The 17,474-nt window shown below is 45.7% G+C and overlaps 1 protein-coding gene across 1 annotated transcript; it reads right to left on the reverse strand.

The window, feature by feature from the left end:
* Positions 1–10,091: 10,091 nt before the first annotated feature.
* On the reverse strand, positions 10,092–17,474 carry LOC144326618 (vomeronasal type-2 receptor 26-like). The gene is made up of 5 exons (XM_077923151.1): positions 17,150–17,474; positions 16,140–16,946; positions 14,277–14,504; positions 13,717–13,843; positions 10,092–11,157 (listed from the first exon to the last, which is right to left on the reverse strand). Exons 1-5 carry the CDS (start codon positions 17,462–17,464, stop codon positions 10,247–10,249), a joined length of 2,388 nt encoding a protein of 795 aa, XP_077779277.1. The 5' UTR covers positions 17,465–17,474; the 3' UTR covers positions 10,092–10,246.

Here is a 17,474-nt window from a genome sequence, read left to right on the forward strand (position 1 = left end):
CTGCAACTTCCATTCCTGATCCACAAGAGGACCTCTTCTCTTATTCCATGGCAACTAAGCTTACTCAGGAGGCACCTTGATGAAAGTGTCAGGGTGTCTCTCCCCCACACAACATGACTCCAGCAGTTAATTGTGGTGGTCAGGTGGGATTGCTATGAGGAATTATGGAAAATGTAGCAAGCCATTGTGTCAGCAATGAACGCATTGCTTTGACTGGGCTTGAGCCATTTGGCATGATTTCTGATCGAATCCCACAAGCCTCTGCACCTCTGCCATTTTCTCACTGCCTGACAGTCATGTATAGCATTCTAAAACACAGACCAGTTGCTTCACCGGGCATCCTCAGTACATAAAGACAGAAAGTAGCTTTGATGTAGATTGTGTTAATCTTTAGGTCGATCTTAAGGGCCAGGAAGAGAGTTCACAAGGAGATGGTAAATACTGTCTTTCTTTCCGATGGGTTTATGACCTCTGGGTTTCCTAAATGCATTCCTCCTTGGTTCCTGTTTGTTTAGCTTAACCACGTATGCATGCTCAAGTAGGAAATAGTTTCTTTGTAGTTAAAAGGATTTCTCTGATCTGACTTTGTCCCACGTGGGGGATTTTTTGAAATCCTCAGAGGAAATCTGATTGGTTCTTACAATAGCTGTGTTAAGAGTTCTTTTCTTAATAAAAGGGACCTGGGCCAGGGTGTGGCAGATTATATTATTGGCACTTCCTCCCAGAGTCTTGCTGGCCAAGCCTCGTGTGTATTTTATTAATCAGGGTCCAATCCTTTCCTTTTTTTAAAAAAAATTATATTTATTAAGAATTTAAAATTTACAGAAAAACAGAAAAAGAAGAGAGAGAAAAAAGAAATTAAACAATACAAGTCAACAAAAAATAAAAAAATACAAAACACACAATACATCAAAACCAAAAAAAAAGAAAAAAAAGAATTAAAAACAAATCCAATATTCCCATATCTTTATCTTTCATTAACTTGTTTCATCGACCTCCTCACACCTTCCTTTTTTGTATTCTAATTATTAATTATCTCAGCAAGTCCTTTCCATCTTTCACCATATTCTGCCATTTAATTGTCTTAATTTATTTTAACTTTTTCTTACCCTAAAAAGCCCTAAGACTTAAAACTTATTTGTACATAACTCCTTATAGCATTTCTACTAAAGCCAAATAGTTTCATTCCAACATTTTTCTAACAGTCATTAATTTTACATTATTTCTCTAAATGAGTTTTTAAACTTTCTTCCAATCTTCACCCACCGTCTCATCTTCCTGGTCTCGGGTTCTGTCAGTCCTTTCTGTCAATTCCATCTAGTCCATCAACCTGGTGATCTTCTGTCCAAGGCTCTTAACTCTTTTCCATGTCCCTTCTGAAGATCTTCTTTATATTTATACCTACACTTTACTTTGTCTTTTGCTGATCTTGTTCTTAATTTCCTTCCTTTGCCACAGAGGAGTAGATCTCAGGGGGACTCCAACCTAACAATGTCTTTATCCCTTCTCGGCAGGTCGTCCCATTCTCCATGGTCAGCACTAAAATTCAAAAGATATTTCAAGGCATGCTTCAATGTCCCTCCAAAGTTAAAGGCCCCCACAACTCCAGTCTCCCCCTGGCCCAGAACCAAATCCCAGAAGTCAGAACATCCCTCCATAGGGGAATCTATCCAACTTCCCATCTCCAGTCCAAATGGGACTCCATCTCTCCAAATCTGGCCCACTCCAGATTCGGGCATCAGAAACAACAGCTTATGTTCCTGCACAACAGCTTATGTTCCTGCTCTCTCCACTTGCATTACTTGAGGTTCAACAACGACCTCCTCCTTTATCTTCTCCGCAGCTTGCCCTATCAAAGCAGATTCCTGGGTCGGTTCCTGAGAGGTTTCTATATAGGTATTCAATGTTTGTCCAAAATTTTCAGTTGCAGTAGTCATCAAATCCATCTTCTTATGAAGCTGCTCCAACAAAGCACTTGTCCTGCAAAAAGCAGAGACTAAGGCTTCCTCCGCCCACATTCTTGTCCAAGGTCAATGTCTAGTTCTCACGATCTTTAATCTCTACAGCTGGGGAGTTCCCCAGGTCCACTCCAACAGCAGTTTCAAAAGCTCCCTCTAGAGGAAACAATTTCTATTTGTATCCGTCCTTTTGAAAGCAGATCCGGCAACAAAATTACTTTCATTTTTCAAATATTTTGTTCCTTTTAAGTGCAAAAGGAAACATTGGAATCAATATGTTTCTCTTTTTTAACTATCTGTCAACATACGTTTCATTCACTGTCAATGAACTTTCCCAAAACGTCTGTCTTCTTGACAGCCCGTTCCCAGGTTCAAGACAGTAGAAATATATATTTCTTTACTCTCTCTCCTGCAGGCTTGAACAATCTAAGATTTCCCCCCTCTTCTCCTGCTTCCAAGGGGGGTTTAGTAATTTTAGCCGATGGAAATTTAGTCCTTTACAAAAAACTTTTCAGACTTTAGCTTGCGATGTCTTTGCTTCAAACTATTTACAAAAGCGGAAGGCGGACTTCCTGTTTAGACCTTCCCGCTTCGGTGCCAAATTACGAAGTTTAATAATCCAATTTTCCGTTCTACTCACGGGTACTTGTTTAAAGTCCAATTGTCCACAGGAAAAAGTCAGCGCTCTCCGGCAACAGCAATGCGGCTTCACTCCGTGAAAAAAGCAGTCGATTCGAAGCACCGCGCCGCTCACCCCACGTCGCTCCGGATCCCCGAAACCAGGTTTCCCCGCGAGTAGGGGAGGCGCAAAAGGTGCCAGCCGAATCCCACGTCCACAGGCTTCTCCCGCCTGTGGTTTTTAATGGGTATCCGCCTCGCCGTGGCGGTCAGGACCCTAATTTCCACGAAGCGGATTCCTCCCGATCAGAGGAAATCCGCCATTGGGGGTGGCGCTAACCAGGAAGTCTCAGGGTCCAATCCTTTCCTTCACCTTATTAGGTTAAACGAATAAAAAGGGCCACAACTTTATTGATTACAGCATGTGAGAGGTATTGGCTTAGGCATTGGATAAAACAACAGGAAGGGGTGAGTCTAACAAGGGTTAACCACCAGTAGGAGGAGCCTGTTGATGCAAATACAACTGTAAGCTCCCCCTGATGTCACCGGGGGTCATTCCATGGCCCTAGCCACCACAAGGGCATCGGACAGGATCCACAACCGCCAGATTCCTTTACCGGAATATCCATAAAGTGCAGAGGTAGGCGATGGCCACACCTTGCCCTCCAATACGCAAACATATTCCAATGCCTAACCGCCAATATCCAAAACGTTGTGACGATTTGCTACAAGGTAGGTGAAAGACCAAGTGGCTGGTGCCAATTAGCCAGTTGGGCAACCAAGGCGACCAACCACAGGTCCATAGCAAGGTCAAGAACCAAGCTATGGTGGGTGGGTGATCTGACAAAAACCAGCAGCGCAATGAAAGGGAAGCATTGCCGCGGCCACATTTGAGCGGCTAAACCCCACCCCCAAGCCTCCACCTGACTGGTTGGCTACCAGGGGGCGTGATGTGGCAGCCGGGCCAGGTGGGCAGGTGCCGGAATGCCCCCTGCCGACACGGGAAACAGCTCCCGCTCACAACTCCTCCCCTCTGTAAGGAGGAGAGGCTTTCTTAAATTGTGGTGCCCAGAACTGGACACAATATTGTAGGTGTGGTCTGACCAAGGCTGAATAGTACTGCTCTATTTAGCCTCGGTCAGCAGACACATGGAATACTGTGTCCAGTTCTGGGCACCACAATTTAAGAAGATTGTATGTGCAGAGAAGGGTGACCAAGATGATGAAGGGTCTGGAAACAAGTCTCAGGAACAGTTGAAGGAGTTGGGTATGTGTAGCCTGGAAAAGAGGAAACTGAGAGGAGATGTGATAGAGCAACTTAAATATCTGAAAGTCTGTCCCATGGAAGATGGAGCAAGCTTGTTTTCTCTTGCTCTGGAAGGTAGGATCAGATCCAATGGATTCAAGTTCCAAGGAAGGAGATTCTGACTAAATGTCAGGAAGAACTTTCCGACAGTAAGAGATGTTTGACAGTGGAACAGACTCCCTCACCTTGGAAGATTGTGGACTCTCCTTCCTTGGAGTGTTGGGACAGCCACCTAACATGAATGCTTTAGTTAAGATTCTTCCATTGCAGGGGTTTGGACTAGATTACCATCCAGGCCCTTCCAACTCTATGATTCCCTGAATGAACTAAGCCCACAAAGGACGGAAAAAAGTTTCAGTGATAAACAGAAATCCTACTAGAGAAGAAGAAATCTTCAGAAGGATATTAGCGTAGAAAATGTGGAAGATTGTTCAGGTAGAGAGCTCATCATAGGGACATCAGCGTAGAGAGAAAAGATGCCTTACTTATACATTGTTTTTTATAATAATAGTAATTATTTTTATTTATTTATACATACATACATACATCAGGACGCGGGTGGCGCTGTGGGTTAAAGCCTCAGCGCCTAGGACTTGCCGATCGCATGGTTGGCGGTTCGAATCCCCGCAGCGGGGTGCGCTCCCGTTGCTCGGTCCCAGCGCCTGCCAACCTAGCAGTTCGAAAGCACCCCCAGGTGCAAGTAGATAAATAGGGACCGCTTACTAGCGGGAAGGTAAACGGCGTTTCCGTGTGCGGCTCTGGCTTGCCAGATGCAGCTTTGTCACGCTGGCCACGTGACCCGGAAGTGTCTCCGGACAGCGCTGGCCCCCGGCCTCTAGAGTGAGATGGGCGCACAACCCTAGAGTCTGTCAAGACTGGCCCGTACGGGCAGGGGTACCTTTACCTTTTACATACATACATACATACATACATACATACGTAAAGGTAAAGGTACCCCTGCCCGTACGGGCCAGTCTTGCCAGACTCTAGGGTTGTGCGCTCATCTCACTCTATAGGCCGGGAGCCAGCGCTGTCCACAGACACTTCCGGGTCATGTGGCCAGCGTGACAAGCTGCATCTGGCGAGCCAGTGCAGCACACGGAACGCCATTTACCTTCCCACTGGTAAGCGGTCCCTATTTATCTACTTGCACTTAGGGGTGCTTTCGAACTGCTAGGTTGGCAGGCGCTGGGACCGAACGGCGGGAGCGCACCCCGCTGCGGGGACTCGAACCACCGACCATGCGATCGGCAAGTCCTAGGCGCTGAGGTTTTACCCACAGCGCCACCCGCGTCCCTACATACCGTATTTTCCCCTCTATAACACACAGATTTTTTCTCCTAAAAAGGAAGGGGAAATGTCTGTGCGTGTTATGGAGCGAATGTGTGGTCCCTGGAGCCAAAAAATCAGACAAAAATCAAATCGCGAGTCACGGAGAAGGGAAACCTGAAAAGAGGAAGTGGCTGCTTTCCTGCATTCTGCCTCAGGGTCTTACTGCCCACCCTCCTCTGTTTCGTTGCTGTGTTTGCTCAAACGGAACAAAGAGCAGGGAAAGCCCCTCCCCTCCAGGCAAGCAGAGGGGAAAGCAGAGTCGTTCCTTCTAATTCCTCTCTGTGCTCCGGTGCTGCGTCTAGGGACTAGCAGGCAACATGCAGGTGGGGGGGGGGGAGAGAGAGAGAGAGAGAGAGAGAGAGCTGGCTGGTTTGGGTGCTTGGGTGGGGGGAAACTTTTGCCTTTCTTTCCTTCCTCCCGTTAAATCCCTCTCCTGCATTCTTAGCCAGCTGCTTCTCTGCACACCCCTCTCATGTCCCTTCTTTGTTTTTCCTTCGCTCCCCACTTAAAATGTGGTTACAAAGCATGGATCCACATGGATCCTCAGGATCTTTGCATTGGGTCACCCCAAATTCACCATCAGATCACATAGCATGTCCATGGCTACAGCCTGCCCCCCCAAAATCACGCACCCACTGTTGCCTGGGGCTGCAATGGTGTAAAAACGTGGTTAAAAAGCATGGATCCACATGGATCCTCAGAATCTTTGCATTGGGTCACCCCAAATTCAACATCAGATCACATAGCATGTCCATGGCTACAGCCTGCACCAAAAAAATCACGCACCCACTGTTGCCTGGAGCTGCAATGGTGCAAAAACATGGTTAAAAAGCATAGATCCACATGGATCCTCAGGATCTTTGCATTGGGTCACCCCAAATTCACCATCAGATCACATAGCATGTCCATGGCTACAGCCTGCCTCCCAAAAATCACACACCCACTGTTGCCTGGGGCTGCAATGGTGTAAAAACGTGGTTAAAAAGCATGGATCCACATGGATCCTCAGGATCTTTGCATTGGGTCACCCCAAATTCACCATCAGATCACATAGCATGTACATGGCTACAGCCTGCCCCCCAAAAATCACACACCCACTGTTGCCTGGGGCTGCAATGGTGCAAAAACGTGGTTACAAAGCATAGATCCACATGGATCCTCAGGATCTTTGCATTGGGTCACCCCAAATTCACCATCAGATCACATAGCATGTCCATGGCTACAGCCTGCCCCCCAAAAATCACGCACCCACTGTTACCTGGGGCTGCAATGGTGCAAAAACGTGGTTAAAAAGCATGGATCCACATGGATCCTCAGGATCTTTGCATTGGGTCACCCCAAATTCACCATCAGATCACATGTCTGTGGCCACAGCATGAAGCACAAAAATGATACATCCACTGTTTCATTCAGAATGTTTTTCCCCTTGTTTTCCTCCTCTAAAAACGATGTGCGTGTTATGGTCAGGTGCGTGTTATAGAGCGAAAAATACGGTACATACATATCCCGCCCATCTGGCTGAGTTTCCCCAGCCACTCTGGGTGACTTCCAATCGAGTGTTAAAAACAATACAGTGTTAAATATTAAAAACTTCCCTAAACAGGGCTGCCTTCATATGTCTTTTAAAGATAAGACAGCTACTTATTTCCTTCACATCTGAAGGGGAGGCGTTCCACAGGTCGGGCGCCACTACCAAGAAGGCCCTCTGTCTGGTTCCCTGTAACCTCACTTCTCGCAATGAGGGAATATTTAAAGATGTAATTCAAATACTTCATCATTGATTCCCCCTCTCCTTTTCCTTCCAAGCTGTTGCTGTTAGAGATGCATTATATGTTACCGCTGTATGAGAGATAAGCAGGTCATAACTTACGTTATGAAATTCGGTATTTTAGCAAGGATTTTTTCTTATACGGGTGGGAACCATCGTGTGAGCGATAGATTGACGTGTGTGTGCAACCCACACGTCATTTTCGGACCCAGAAGACAAGGGGGTTCAAAATGGGCTTTTGCGTGACTGCTGCTGTGCGATGACCCAGAATGCAACCCCTGTGCAAACGACGAGTTGCCCGTACTTAAGTTGTGTGGTATTGCAGAAATAAAGTTCTGTTTGGTGGGGATGACTGCAAATGCTTGGAGTTCTTTGTAAACCTCAGAGAATGCGCTAAGAGACAAATCTTTTGTGATAATTCAGATGGTGCAGAAGGTTCAGTTAGTGGAGAATGTGTCTGGTAAGAGGGAAGATGGCCTTGGGGATGCGGAGATCCAAGCATGTCAGCGTGATCTCAGGACTGCAATACCTCAAGGACAGCCTCTTCCCATATAAACCTACCTGGACCCTGAGATCACCTTCTGAGGCCCTCCTTCGTGTGCCTCCTCCTCAAGAGGTCTGTAGGGTGGCAACATGAGAACGGGGCCTTCTCTGCAGTGGCTCCCTGTCTGTGGAATGCTCTCCCCAGGGAGGTTCACCTGGTGCCTTCATTATACACCTTTAGGCATCGGGCAAAAACCTTCCTCTTTAACCAGGCCTTTGCTTGACCTGACTGACATCCTATACCCTTTTAAAATGTGGCTCCTTTCGGGGGGTGGGTGTTATTGGTTGTTGTTTTTATTCTGGTTATATATGTTGTGATCTTTTCTGTGAACTCCGCTGAGACCTCTATGTATACAACGGTAAATAAACTCAATCAATCAATCAATCAATCAATCAATCAATCAATCAATCAATTTCTCCTTGTAAAGGGAGTGGGTTTCATGAGTTCACAGTGTTCAGATGTAGGTACTCTATGTAGAGCGTGTATATATTTGCATACTTGCTAAAAGAATATATTGGTCCTGACCCCAACGAAGGTGCATTGCTATTTAAAATCCAAGCTGACCTTTCCACCCTATGCTGGCCCACGTCAAAACAGGGCAGCTGCTTCTCTGTGTTCTTGCAAACATGTTTTCTCCAGCTCTGCATCTGCTCCTCAAGCCACAGAGAGACTCCAGAAGGTTGCCAGGGTGATGCTTCCCCGCCTCATAAATATTCTTATTTTTCCCAGGGATTTCTCCAGGGATTTCTCCAGAGATTCATAATTTCTCGCACTGAGTCTGAAAAGTTTGGTGCATAAAATATCCCCTGTCTTGTCAATTCCCTAAACAGCTGCAGACGGTGAGAGGGATAGAACAAAAAGCCTACATCACAAATGAAAAGTGGCTAGTGCTTTTCCTTCTTTCCCTCGTGCTTTTAGGACACTCCAAACGGGCTAGTTTTAAATGTCACCACAAACATATTTTTGAGGGTGGCAGGTTGTGCACAACCATCTCATCCCCCTGCAATCCCAAGGGTTGTGTTAGAGCGCCCCAACCTTCTAGGTGACCCCTGAAAGCCTATTTTGGTTTAAGAGAGGGATGAACCTAATATTGTTTTCAGGGTGGGTTCCTTGAACCCCCTATGTGAATTTCCTGTTGTTCTTGGTCACAAGGAATGGGTTTCAAGTCCCCCTGCCCTATGTGGCCCCTTCAGCCCTCATTTTGGATTAAGGGCCCAATGAACCTGAATGTTTTGCTTGGGATGGGCTGTGAGCACTCAACACAACCAACTCATCAATTCTTTTCTTTTAATAGTTTTTATTTGATTTTACAAGTATAAGATTATAACAATACAACCATACATATCTATATCTAAAGATCTCTCCAAACCTTTGGACTTCTCACCTTCCCCTCCATGGGTTTTCAACTGCATACTGTTCAATAGTCAATATTGTACATCACTCCGTTTTCTCCATAGCAATTGCTACATTACAAGTGTTATTGCAATCCTGCTAATGTTTTCATCTGCTTACAGTGGTCATCAACTCATCAGTTCTGATCAGGAGGAATGGGTTTTGATTTCCCCCGATGCTCCATGAAACTCCCCCCTTTTCTAAAGTTAAGGGCCCAATGGAGCTAAACATTTTTGTGGGTTTCATGCAAACTCTCTATAAGCGTGGTCTGTTGCATGTCCCCAGAGCCATCTATGGGTCCCAGAAACACAAGGGTCCTGAACACAAGGACCATAAAGTTCCCGCACCACTTTGATTGTGCGACGCACCCTGATTGCTTCCTGGTGTCTGGAGTACGGATGGCTCCTGCCTCCCGTGATTCTCCAATAGAGTTTGTGGAAATTCCAGGCAGCTGTAAAAGTTCTAAACAGTTCTATAAAGTTTATAAAAGTGAAATCTTAGTCTGCTTCAACAGAAGTATAGTGTCCGGATCAAGGGACGTAATAGTCCCACTCTATTCTGCCTTGGTCAGACCACACCTGGAATACAGTGTCCAGTTCTGGGCACCATCTCGCCATTTCCCCCCCGCTTTCCCCCCCCTTTTTCAAAGCCGCTAAGCCGTTAATAGCCTTTTAACACCTTAGCCGCTAAGCCCGCTAAGCCGCTAATAGCGCTAAATCGCTAATAGCGCTAATCCGCTTAGCCGCTAATGGGGTTGCTTTGCAAGACGAAAAAAACGCTAGACGAAGAGAATCGCGGAACGGATTCTTTTCGTCTTGCGAGGCACCACTGTATAAAGGGAAGTCACAGTTCAGAGGCAGATTAGGATAAAAGTTGGGAAATCATGAGAGAGCCAGAGCAACATCTGTCTGACACATCATTAGAAACCATTCTAGACCCACCATGTCCCAGAACCCGGCAAGCCTTAAAAGTAGGAGAGCAAAGAGCTCAAAGACAGAGGGTACTTAGCAGCACCTGCAGAGGAGGTGATGATGAATGAGGAAGTGAGAGAGCCGGGGGCTGGAGATTCACTTGGAAAATAACAGGAGTGACAGTGGACATCCTTGTTCTGTTCCATGACTAATTACAAAATTTTGGTAATGTGAATTCCCTGTGATCTATATCTTCCAAAGTTTTAACAATTTTTCAGCCAGATCCAAATTTCATAACTACTTCCATTAAGTTGGTTGGTTCTACATGATCAAATGAGGGTAACGATTTTTTAAACTGAAACATCATTTTTCAAGAATCTCACTTCCCTTCCTTCTTGAAAAATAATATTTTAAGAATCAGATGCTGTTTTTAGTTTTTGCTGTCAGGTGCTCCTTCGTGTTCAGATCAGGTCTCAATAAAATAATGTAGCATTTGGGAATGAAGATGCAGCCCAGGAGCCCAGCACTGGAGGCCAAGATGGAAAAAACCTGCACGGCTACCATGTATTTCCCTTTGGTGCTCAGGTAGGTGGGCACAAAGGACACCCAAACACTGCAGAAGACCAGCATGCTGAAGGTGATCAGCTTGGCTTCATTGAAGGCCCCAGGCAGCTTCCTGGCTAGGAAAGCCACCGTGAAGCAGATGACCGCCAGGAAGCCCATGTAGCCAAGGGCACCATAGAACATGGCCACAGACCCTTCGTTGCATTGCAGGATGATCTCCCCAGGCTGGGAGTGCATGTCAGAGTCTGGGAATGGTGGCGAGATCCCCAGCCAGATCATGCAGATGACAACTTGGACACAGGAACAGGAAATGACAATGGAGTTGGCCAGACTCTTCCCCAGCCATCTCCTCACCCTGTTCCCTGGCTTGGTGGCCAGGAAGGCCAGAACCACAGTGATGGTTTTTGCCAACACAGAAGAAACAGCAACAGAGAAGATGATGCTGAAGGCTGTTTGTCGGAGAAGGCAGGTCCCTTTCCTTGGCCTCCCAATGAACAGGAAGGAGGACAAAAAGGAAAGCAGGAGGGAGACCAGGAGGATGTAGGAGAGGTCCCGGTTGTTGGCTTTGACTATGGGAGTTTCATTGTATTTCATAAAGATTCCTAAATTAAAGCTTGTGGCTAAGGACCCCAGTAGGGCAAGGGAAAGTAGGACAACCCCCAGAGATTCTTCATAGGCTAGGAAGGTGATATGCTTGAACACACATTGATCTCGGTTCTTGTTTGGATGCTGATTTTCTGGGCATTTTTTGCAATGGTCTGCATCTGCGAGAGAGAGTGAGAGAGAGTAAGTAATATTTAATATACTGGATTCAGCCAAGTCCTGAGCAGTATCTAGCCTCTTGGGAAAGATTCAGTTGTAGACCAAGTCAGTCTGAGATAGCCACAGATCACTACAGGTATTTAATTATGTTTTTCTGAACATTAGCTCTACCCTGAAGAAATTTGGAACAGATTCCAGGGCTGGAGATCCCCAGCTTGGCCTCTGGCAGGTTGGGCTGCTTGGAGCCTCCTATACCAGGGCCAAAAGGAGGACCAGGGGTCTGTGCAGAAGTCTAATATCTACCCTAGGTTCATAACAATCTCCCTCCTTAAGGACCCCGGGACAGTTAAGTCTAGTCAAAGACAACTATGGGGTGCAGCGTTCATCTTGCTTCAGGCCGAGGGAGCTGGTGTTTGTCCACAGACAGCTTTCTGGGTCATGTGGCCAGCATGACTAAACTGCTTCTGGTGCAAAGCGTCACCATGACGAATGCCAGAGCGCACGGAAACACCGTTTACCTTCCCACTGCAGTGACACCTATCCATCTACTTGCACTGGTGTGCTATTGAACTGCTAGGATGGAAGAAGCTGAGACAGAGAAACGGGACCTCAGCCCGGCGCGTGGTTTCAAACTGCTGACCTTCCGATCAGCAAGACCAAGAGGCTCCGTGGTTTAGACCTCCCTCCTTCACATTTGATTAAAGGTATTTTTTGGAGTAAGAATTACCGTATTTTTCGCTCTATAACACGCACCTGACCATAACACGCACGTAGTTTTTAGAGGAGGAAAACAAGAAAAAAATATTCTAAACGAAACAGTGGATGTATGATTTTTGTGGTTCATGCTGTGGCCCCAGACATGTGATCTGACGGTGAGTTTGGGGTAGCCCAATGCAAAAATCCTGAGGATCCATGTGGATCCATGCTTTGTAACCACGTTTTTGCGCCATTGCGGCCCCATGAAACAGTGGGTACGTGTGTTTTTTGGTGCAGGCTGTAGCCATGGATATGCTATGTGATCTGATGGTGAATTTGGGGTGACCCAGTGCAAAAATCCTGAGGATCCATGTGGATTCGTGCTTTGTAACCACGTTTTAAGTGGGGAGGGAAGGAAAAGCACTCAAGGGACAAGGAGCACGCATGGGGTGTGTGGAGAAGGATGCTGCTAATAATGCAGGAGAGGCTCCTCTCCGGCTTTGCTCCTTTAGAACAAGCAGGCTCTGCGTCTCTCCCTCCTCCCCGGCAAGGAAACCATGATAGTAACCACTCTGAGACAAATCAAGAAAAATTGCGACCAACACTCTCCCCCAACAAGCGCAGTGAGGTCAAAACACACACACGCAGAGAGAGAACTGGCCCTAAAGTCGCAGGGCACTAGAAGTCGCAGGGGCGCTGGGAGAGTGAACGGGAAGCAGGAGGAGGAGAAGGAGCCCTCACACAGAGACACACAGAGTGTCAATCCTAAAGTCGCAGGGGAAGCAGGAGGAGGAGAAGGAGCCCTTACACACACACAGACACACAGAGTGTCAATCCTAAAGTCGCAGGGAGAGTGAACGGGAAGCAGGAGGAGGAGAAGGAGCCCTCACACACACACACACAGACACACAGAGTGTCAATCCTAAAGTCGCAGGGAGAGTGAACGGGAAGCAGGAGGAGGAGAAGGAGCCCTCTCTCTCACACACACACACAGACACACAGAGTGTCAATCCTAAAGTCGCAGGGAGAGTGAACGGGAAGCAGGAGGAGGAGAAGGAGCCCACACACACACACACACACACACACACACACACACACAGAGTGTCAATCCTAAAGTCGCAGGAGAGCGCAGGGGCGCAGGTAGAGTGAACGAGAAGCAGGAGGAGGAGAATGATAGCTCAAGCACACACACACACACACACACACACACACACACACACACACACAGCCCCTACAGTGGCTAATCCAAAATTGGACAGCAAAAAACTGCAGGCAGGGACAGAGAGCACGGGGTTGTTTTAAAGCAGCCGACCCCGCTCTGCTTCTCTCCCTCCTCCTCGGCTCCGCTAGCTGACAGGAGCCGCTTACACCCGCTTTTGAGCCACGGACTGCTCACGACTGCAGCAGATTCCCCCGCCATCTGTAGGCATTCGCTCCATAACACGCACAGACATTTCCCCTTACTTTCTAGGAGGAAAAATCTGCGTGTTATGGAGCGAAATTTACGGTAGTAGTAGGGCTAAGGAGTGGAATGTGGCTGGGCAGGCATTTAGTGATTCACATGTTTATATCCTCCTTTCCCAATCAGCTTACTAAATATATATATAGATGATGATAGATAGATAGATAGATAGATAGATAGATAGATAGATAGATAGATAAAAATGATGATGATACATTTTAGAACAATATCGTAAACTATAATCATAAAAAGAGATTGATGATGATGATGATGAGGGAACCACCCAGTTCCCTCCCACACATGAAGCATACCAGCCTGATCCTGCCCAGAATTGGTTTTGAGAGATTCCTGACTGAACCCTTCTCTCTTCCCCAAGGCCAGCCTTTCCCTTGGAGTCACCCACCTTCCTGAGTGGAGATGGTCCCTTCTGCACAGGGAAGACATTCATAACAGCAAAGAGGCTTCCCTTCCTGAATCACCTTGACGGATCCAGGGCGACAGCTTTCCACACACCTGGAAGTAGGAAGGGTCTAGGCACAAAGACGAAGAGCGTCAATGAGAATTGTTCTTTGAGGCATAGTATGTTGTCATCTGCTGTAGCATCTAGGCTTGAAACTCAGCATTTCCCATCACTGTCCATTACATGAATTATTCATAATTTAATTCAGAAAAAAACAAAGGACCTCAATTAAATAAAGTTCTGTATATGGGCCATTCACTACTGAAAGAAATACATGTAACAACCAAAAAGCAAGGAACCCCCCTTTCCCCATACACACAGTTTAGCAGGAAGCCTCCTTTGGCACCCAGCTGAGCAGAGGAGCTGTAGGAACTATCTGGAACAACAGCCCAGTGCTGGAGTTGACAGGCAAGTGAGGGCAGCAGCCCACAGAAAAGGGAGCACTTATTAGAGCTCATAGAAAAGACAGCAAAATGACAGGCATGATTCCCACTCCCCGCCACCTGATTGAGCCACTTGGGCCACACAATGGCCTCCTGGTCGATGGTGCACTTCAGGTCTGGGGATCCCTGTCTGTCGATACTCCCAAACTTCACTCTGAGGACGGATTTATTGGGGAACACCACCCAGTTCACAATGTCCAAGTCGGCTGCCAGCTCCCCGTTCTCATCCAAATACACTCTGTCCATGGAAGAATTGTAGAACTGGGTGTTTCCTAGGAAAGGGTGGAGCTGGAACAGAAGCAAAGATGAGAGCATTTAGAATAAAGGGAAGCATAGGCCCCTGTTTTGCTGGCCCAGAAATGGAAAGTCAGCGAGGTCCCAGCTAAAGAGGATTGGCAGCTTAAGTGGACAGAATATGGAGAACTTCCAGATTTAACATACAGAATAAGAGAGCAAGAAGAACATACATTGAAAGAAGAATGGAAAGCATTTATTGAATATATGGAAAATAACTGTATACAGCTGAAAATAGTGGCAGCATTAAGATAAATTCAACCACATAAATAATGTTTAATGGATGTAAAAGTAGAAAACTGATTTGAATGGTTTTGCAAAATATACAGGGTGCAAAATATACAGGGTGTATAAGATGTAAAATGGACCATGGAAAGAGAAGAAGGGAAGTCATGGGATATTTTAGAGTTTGTCAAATGTTTATTTGGAATTGTTCAATTGAAAATTTAATTAAAATTATATAATAATAATAATAATAATAATAATAATAATAATAATAATAATAATAATGTTGGAAGCATACTGACAATCCACTTCCCCTTTGCTTAGGGCTGGTTGCAGACTCAAATAGTAATGGAGGGATCTTGCCACTTTTGGTTCATACTGTTTTCTCTCTCACACACAAACCCCAATCTTAAATTCAGTTCTCCACATCTCTGAAGCATTTTTAAAATAATAATAATAGAAACTCATCAGAATTTTTCAGCATTTCTGTGTCATTTTCTCCTAGTAAGCATGTTTTCTGAAGGATGCTGCCCTCTTGGATTCTTTCAGAAAGAGTGAATTAGGTTCGTTTTTCCTTTCAAGGCAAACTGAATGAAATCTCCAATATGGGCTTCAGCAGGGAAAGGCAGGAGCTTGGTGGAGGGAGCAGAAAGCCAGAGCAGAGTCAAGCGGGTGTCAAAGGAATAGAGACTAGAGACAGCCTGGTCAATGTCATCTCCCCTGCCAAAAATAATTCCAACTTGCGGGGAAAGGAGAATTGGGCACATGATGGAAGCAGTTGCTCGGGGGGCTGTGCAAGGAGGCAAGAATAAGAATAGCAAACAGAATTGAAAAAAGTATATGTATTAAGGAAGGTTTAAAATGGAAAATGGGTAATGTGTTTTGCAAACTTTGGGTTTTTTCCATAGTAGTTTTCCCCCCTAAAGGGCTCTGGGCTCTTGCTGAGATTAAGATTAACTAACTGGTTGCTGTTCTCTGCTAGCTAACATGTGAGTGTTGTAACCTTAGATCATGTAATGAAGGTATTGGATTGCAATATCTCCTTTTTGAAGGGAGTTGCCTTTTTGTCTTTGGCTCCAAAACTCAATAGAGTCAATATGGAAAGGAAGCTCTCCTGAAGGTAAGAGAGAGAGAGAGAGAGAGAGAGAGAGAGAGAGAGAGAGAGGGAGAGAGATCCCGAGCCTGTGCTGGACAGAATGATGTTCTCATTCTGTTATAAATAGTTTGTGAGTAAAGAGTGAATAATATTTCTATGCGCCTGGACAATAATTCATTTCCAAAAGGAAATGAATGCTTCCAGTTCTTATGCTTCCAATCGTTTCAAACAGCACAATAGTCAATATCTGCAACACTACAATCGATTGTCATGCTCAGTTGAGATGTCTATGAAGGGAAAGAAAATACCTGCCATGGCTGTAGCCTTTGAAGTCCCATTCTCTCAGTTCCCCTCTGCTTAGATCTAGATGAATATGCAGCATTTAAGGCACGAGCCATGGCTTGCACAGTGTTGTAGATCCTGTAGCTGTCTAGAGAGAGGATTCTTTCCAGATCATCTTGGGGAAGCCTCTCCAGTTTCTCTCTCTCTCTGCATCTTGTCCGGCCTTTCACTGAGAATGCATGCTTTAAATAGAAACAATTAAAAGCACCATCCCAAAACTTCTTAATACCAAAGAAAAAGGGTAGAAAATCACCGTATTTTGCCCCTTTACTTGTCTCAGTGAAGAAGGAAAATATACCATGGATGTGTTGGAAAGATATGTCATTATACATCAGCTCCAGGGCGACATCCCACAAAACTGTTGTGATGAAGATTTTCCCAACAATGGATTTCATCACTATGTCAAAAAAACGTTGTATAATGAGTAGTCCATCTAAGAAAAAATTCATTTCCCCGTAGTAAACAAATACATGCACTTGCCTCCACTTGCGGAATGGAAGACGAGGCATGTGTACTCCATTTGTATTCAGCCGTTGGATGCTTTGTGAGATGACAACACAGACACCGCTCTTGATGAGCACGGGTGTCAAGCTCTTCAGGAACCTCTCTCCATTGTCGGTGTCTGGTGCAAGGAGGCCAATCAAGGTCCATCGGAAGTGCTGGAACAGCTTGACAATCCCTGGGTACAGGGCTTCTTCTTTGGGGACCATCCGGTAGAAAAAAGGGAAATGCCTCTTATCATTCAGAACATGAGAGACAAAAGCATAAGTGACCTGGGAAGAGAAGGAAGATTTGGATCTGGTTTGATTTCAGATCAAAGCCTATATATTTCTAAGCCCAACTTGAGATTGGGAAGGTTTTAGGAAGGTCTATTGCAAGGACCCTTTGGTGGGAACAATGATAGGGATAAACAGGAGGGTAGTTGAAAATAAAACAGCCGATATCATAATGCTATTATACCTCTCTCCATTCCTACCTGTGGGATTTTATAGATGCCCAACACGTTTGAAATCTGGATGGAGTTTTGAGAGTTGGACCCTTCAAGAACAGCCAGTAAGTTAGTCTGTTTACCACAGCTGTAGTTTGGAATGTTCAGCTGCCCAATTGACAGCATGTCTAGCAAAGCATCATAGGTCACCCTTCCATCAAAAAAGTTCTCATGGATGTTGTAGCCCAGGGTGATGTTGGGTAACAGCTTTTGATTCAGGTTGATCACTTGAATGGCATACAAGAAGGAGAGGAGCTGCCAGTACTTTGTGGGTCCTTTCCTGGGGGGAGAAATTATATACATGCCAGCACTG

This window comes from Podarcis muralis, chromosome 2 (genome assembly GCF_964188315.1).
Source record: "Podarcis muralis chromosome 2, rPodMur119.hap1.1, whole genome shotgun sequence".
Taxonomy (NCBI): domain Eukaryota; kingdom Metazoa; phylum Chordata; class Lepidosauria; order Squamata; family Lacertidae; genus Podarcis; species Podarcis muralis.